This window comes from Leopardus geoffroyi, chromosome B3, assembly GCF_018350155.1.
Source record: "Leopardus geoffroyi isolate Oge1 chromosome B3, O.geoffroyi_Oge1_pat1.0, whole genome shotgun sequence".
NCBI classification, from domain to species: Eukaryota; Metazoa; Chordata; class Mammalia; order Carnivora; family Felidae; genus Leopardus; species Leopardus geoffroyi.
Window position 1 is genome coordinate 63,373,772 of NC_059337.1, and position 6,163 is coordinate 63,379,934.

The window sequence follows — 6,163 nt, forward strand, 5'->3', positions numbered from 1 at the left end:
CACTCATGTCGTTGCAAATGGCAAGATTTGCCATTCTTGTTGATGGCTGTGTAATATTCCATTGTATATATATACCACATCTTCTTTGTCCCTTCATCAGTTGATGGACATTTGGGTTCTCTCCATAGTTTGACTATTGTTGATAGTGCTGCTAATAACATTGGCATGCATGTACCACTTTGACTCTGTATTTTTGTATCCTTTGGGTAAATATTTAGTAGTACAATTGCTGGATCATAGGGTAATCCTATTTTTAACTTTTTAAGGAACCTTCCCACTGTTCGTCAGAGCGGCTGAACTAGTTTGCATTCCCACCAACAGTGCGAGAGGGTTCCTCTTTCTCCACCTCCTCGCCAACACCTGTTATTTCTTGTGTCGTTAAGTTTAACTATTCTGACAGGTGTGAGGTGGTATCTCATCGTGGTTTTGATTTGTGTTTCTCTGATGATGAGTGATGTTGAGCATCTTTTCATGTATCTGTTAGCCATCTGGATGTCTTCTTTGGAAAAGTATCTATTCATGTCTTCTGCCCATTTCTTAACTAGATTATTGGTTTTTAGGTATTGAGTTTGATAAGTTCTTTATAGATTTTGGATACTAACCAAAAAGTTTCAGTGATTTAAAAAGTATAGTTTGGGTTAAAGACCATGTAATGTATATTTCGTCGGTACCTTACCTGGCCATGATTTCCTTTTCTTTTCTTTAGTGGTCTATTTTTCTTTTCTTAAAATATCTAAACTTGATGTTTTTTTTTAAGAATCAGTTTTTTCATCTGCAATGTGGTACTAGTTTTAAGCTTGTGGTAAACAAAAATTTGAAACCTTACGGTAAAAAAAATCTTTGCAGGCTCATGAATCCACACTCATTTATTCTTTTGATTTATGGACCAGACTCTACCTTACGAAACTCTTAAAGCATTTGTTATGATTTAGCGCAGGAACTAGAGACCACTCTAGGCATTTCCAGCAGACAGGGATTAAATAATAGAAATTCAGTTTCTCAAAATCAGTGGAAGGCCAGCATCAGTGGAGGGCCAGCGGGAAAGGGAATCATGGGAAGAAACTTCTTTTGGATTGTTAGTTCCTAGGTCACACCTCCATGGCTGTAATCTAGAGATCAGAAAGCTTCTGCCTCTGACGCTGCCACAAGTCTCTCAGAACCACAAAACTGGTGACTGGACATACAGCGATGACAGCCTTTGAGATTTCTTGCTACCTTCCTATCAGGAGCTTGGGAAATGGCTTCTCCCTCACGTCTGCAGTCTAAATCTTGTGCAGATATATCAAACTGGATGATTCTAACATGCATCCAGAACCACAGGTGGCTTGTTAAAATACCATTTCTAGCTGAGCTCTCTGTTTTGTTTCATCTAATCCTGCCTCACTACTGTGGGTTAACGCTTGTTAGTTGTGTAATATTTCTTGATATCTGGTAGGATGGGTCTCTCCATCTTATTCTTTTCTAGAACTGTCTTAGCTATTCTTGGCCTTTTTGTTCTTTTTGTATTTTAGATTGGTTTTTCAGGCCTTGCAAAAATTACTCTTGGACTTTTGACTGAAATTACTTTGAATTTATAGATGAATTTGGAGACAGTTTGTGACTTTGCGATATTAAATCTTAACTATTCACACTTTCTCGGGGCGCCTGGGTGGCTTGGTCGGTTGAGCGTCCGACTTCGGCTCAGGTCATGATCTCACGGTCTGTGGGTTCGAGCCCCGCGTCAGGCTCTGTGCTGACAGCTCAGAGCCTGGAGCCTGTTTCAGATTCTGTGTCTCCCTCTCTCTCTGCCCCTCCCCTGTTCATGCTCTGTTTCTCTCTGTCTCAAAAATAAATAAACGTTAAAAAAAAAAAATCTTAACTATTAACATTGTATCTCATTGATTTTTGTTTCTAATTTAAAATTTTTATACACTGTAAAATTTATTCTTTTTCAGTGTATAGTTCTGAGTTTGGCAAATGTGTAGAGTGATACCATCACAATCAAGATATAGGACAGTTCCATCACCCCTCAAAAATTCCTTCATGCTACCTACCTCTTTGCCTCTACTCAATCTCCCTTACTCTTAATCCTGGAAACCCCTGATCTGTTCTTTGTACCTATTGTTTTTCCTTTTCCAGAAAATCATATGAATGGAATTAAAAAGTATGCAGCTTTTGAGTCTGGCTTTTGTTTATCGGCACAATGCATTTGAGACTCCTCTATTGTTATATATATCAATTGTTCACTCCTTTTTTATTGACAATTAGTGTTCCATTGTGTGGATATACCACAGTTGGTTTACACATTCACATGTTGAGCAACATTTGGGTTGAGCAGGTTCTGGTGATTATGAATAAAGCTGCTATTAATACTTGTATACTGAATTTTTTTTTATTTAAAAACTTTTTAAATGTTTATTTTTGAGAGAGAGAGAGAGAGAGAGAGAATGGGGGAGGGGCAGCGAGGGAGGGAGACACAGAATTCGAAGCAGGCTCCAGGCTCTGAGTTGTCAGCACAGAGCCCCACACCGGGCTCAAACTCAGGAACCATGAGATCATGACCTGTGCTGAAGTTGGACGTCTAACCAACTGAGCCATCCAGGTGCATCTGAATTTTTTTTTTTTTTTCCTATGGGAGAGTAGGTTTTTATTTCTCTTGGGTAAATACCTGGGAGTTAGATTTCTGGGTTGTATGGTAGGTATATGTTTCACTATAAGAAATTGCAAAATTGTTTTCTATTCCCATGAGAAATATAGGAGCGTTCCAGCTGCTCTGGATCCTCACAGAAGTTGATATTGTTAGTTTTTTAAAAAAGCTATTCTAATAGGCATATGGCAGTATCTCATTGTGGTTTTCACCATCTTCCTGGTGACTAATAATGATAAATGAGCTTTCAGGTGCTTATTTGTAACCCACGTATCTTTTTTGGAAAAGGTATTGTAGTTTTTCTTTTTTTGCCTAACTTTTAAACTTGTCTTTGTCTTCTTATTGTTAACTTTTGAGAGTTCTTTATGTTTTTGAGATAGAGTCTTTTCTTAGATACGTGATTTGCAAATATTTTTTCCTCGTCTGTAGCTTGACTTTTTGTTCTTTTAACCATGTGTTTTGAAAAGCAAACATTTAAAATTTTGTTAAGTGCAATTTGTCAACATTGCTTTGAGACTTGTTTTTTGTTTTTGTTTGTTTTTGTTTTTGTTTTTTGGTTGTATCCAAGAACTCTTTGTCTAACCCACGGTTCCAGAGATTTTTTTCCTGTGTTTTCTTCTGAAAGTGTTATAGTTTTATGCTTTACGTTTAGGTGATTTTGGCCTCTCTTGTTGTCAGTGAGAAGGCTTTTGAAAAAAATTTTTTTTTTTTTTCCTCAACGTTTATTTATTTTTGGGACAGAGAGAGACAGAGCATGAACGGGGGAGGGGCAGAGAGAGGGAGACACAGAATCGGAAACAGGCTCCAGGCCCTGAGCCATCAGCCCAGACCCTGACGCGGGGCTCAAACTCACGGACCGCGAGATCATGACCTGGCTGAAGTCGGACGCTTAACCGACTGCGCCACCCAGGCGCCCCAAGAAGGCTTTTGGAAATCCGATATTCATTACACTGTGGGCTGTCTCATTTAGATACTTTTCTCTGGTTGCTTTAATTTTTTTTTTCTCTTTGTGTTCAGTATCTACTATTACTCACCGGTGTATGGATTTGTTTATTTTATACTTCTGGAGACTAGCACTTCTTCACTCTGAGGATTTGTGTGTTCTGTTTATTTTGAAAAATATTCAACCATTGTTTTTTTCAAAAGTTTCTAGTATTGCCCACTGTTTTTTCTATTTCATCATCCTGAAAGTCACATTAAGTGTCTTTTGAAACTTTCCCTTCTATCTTTATGTCTCTCATTTTTTTTTTTTTTAATGTTTTCTGTTCATTTATTTTGCTGTGCTTCATCCTGGGGGAATTTGTAACATATATTTAAAATTTTTTGAATCCTTTCTTATGCTGTGTCACATCTACTCTTTGATCCACTGAATTTTTAAATTTAGTGATATCTTTTTAATTTCCGGAAGCTCTTTTTAGTTTATTTTCAAATAAACTAAAGACGGTTGGTGCTAATGAAGTGGGGGAATTTGGGTAAAATTGTAAAACGGGCCAAGATTGCCATTTGTTCTCCAGTTTTGTCTTTTTATTTCATTGCTTCCTGCTCATTCGAAGAGTTAGAATCATGTGGGATGATATATGTGAGAGTCTTTTTGTGTCCTGAAGTGTGCTATCCAAGTATATTGCTAATATCTAGTTATGTGTTATATATTCTCTATTTCCCTATATAAGAACCGTTCTCAGGGAAAAGTCAGCCAAATTCATTTATGCCAAGATATAAACAAGCATCAGGGCTCATGTGATCTCTTCTAGCAATTTCAAGATTTTCACAGAACTATATAGCCTTAAGGATTTACTGGTTATTATGGAATTTAAGGCTTTAACCTGGCCTTTCACAGAGTATGTTTTTGAACAGGGAACCCTCTTTAACACCTCCCAGATCACATAGAGGAGGCATTGTTTTGCTTATTTATAAATTGGGCCTCAGCTAGTTTCATTCTATGCTGGATCTAGTAACGCTTATACCATAGTGTCATTGAGGAGTGAATGAGGCCGTGTGTATAAAGTACTTAGCACAGACCCTGGCCAGTAGGAATTCCTCAGTAAATGTTGGCTCTGATCATTATACCACTGACTCAGCTCAGTTCCGCTGGGACTTATGTCCTAGTCTAGGTAAACAGAGATGCTCGCGTGCAGTCTTGTATCCCTGGCAGTTTAATTCTCCACACGATCCACCTTCTGCCGTGAAGATTCAGAAGGGGACACAGATTCCAGTGGCCGAGAGTTGACCACCCTCCAAGGGCCGAGCCCTGATGGCCTGGAGCAGAGGTTTCCTCCATTGGGAGGGGAAATGCATTCCTTCCAGAAGGGCTGAATCTCTCTGAGGTTTTGCCTCTCTCTTGGACTATGTTCACTTCTAATGTAACTCTCACTGCCACTCATGGCTGTCAGGGCACTACGATCCCTGCTTTTTCCTGATGCAGCCGTGGATGTCTTTTCTTGCTCTCTCTCAGGAAAACACAGCTGCGCCAAACTGGTGTTTTCAAAATGAGCATTGCTGAAATGGAAAGAGAAACCAAAATGACAGAAAAATTGTGAATAGCATAAAAATAATTACCAAAGCACATGGTTGTGACTTGAAGAATATCATTAGAAACACATCTCGATTCAGACTCTTTGCTTTCCAACTCTTCAATAGCCACATGTGGCTGGTGGTCATTGTATGGGAGCGCAGCTCTAGACCTTTGACTTTCCATCTGAGTGTAAGCTCCAGCAGCAGGGACCATCATGCCTCATGTCCAGAGCTGGCAGAGAGGGGTTCTGGGACGGATTCCTGACCCTTCTCCATTATTGCTGGAACTTGCCAGAGAATGGGGCATGTCTTTTTGGTGCAAATGTTATTATATTTGCGTAATTAACTTATAGTTAATTAAAAGTTCTGTTTCTAGAATAGTTTAACACTAGCGTATGTATGTGTGTATGTCCTCACGTGTATTTACGTTAGTGTTAAAATAGTCTACAAATGTTAAGGTTTTAAAACCTTACCTGTTTATGAAAGTTATTTCTTTGGAAATAATGTTTAGGTTGATACTGCAATCAAGTTGAACTCTGGTATAAAGGGCCACTCTGAGAGGAGTAATGCAGAGGAAAATGGAAACAATAGTGATGATAAAGGGGAAAATGATTCTGAGAAACCAAAATTGGCTGAAGAAGGCTCAGATGAAGATCCGAACTTGGTTCAACACCAGATAATCCCTGGATGCGCAGGTGGGATACTCACCAGGTGATAGGCTAATGATAATTACAGATATTATAGTTAAAATATTAGAGTTATATCTGTTTTTTATCAGCTAAAGAAATACTAGTGAAAAAAAGAGGTATACCTTTGTGAGCACCAGCTTTTGTTTAGAATAGTACTGAGTCCTTAAAAACACGTAGAAAAATAATAATTTTCATTTAATGAAATTGTTACTGTGGGTCATTTCACATTAATCAAGTAGGAAGTATTTCTGCCACTTATGACAGGATTTATTGATATTTTTGATGTCTCAATGATACAATAAAATTTATCCCATAATTTCTAAATGCCTTTTTCAGG

General features: G+C 38.2%; 1 protein-coding gene across 2 annotated transcripts in view; it reads left to right on the forward strand.

Moving 5' to 3' along the window:
* FSIP1 (fibrous sheath interacting protein 1) overlaps positions 1–6,163 on the forward strand; it is a 197,334-nt gene that overhangs the window by 7,522 nt on the left and 183,649 nt on the right. For both annotated transcript variants that reach the window (XM_045450073.1, XM_045450074.1), the window contains exon 3: positions 5,649–5,832. In XM_045450073.1, the coding sequence (XP_045306029.1) occupies positions 5,649–5,832 (184 nt within the window). The remainder of the gene's footprint in view (positions 1–5,648; positions 5,833–6,163) is intronic.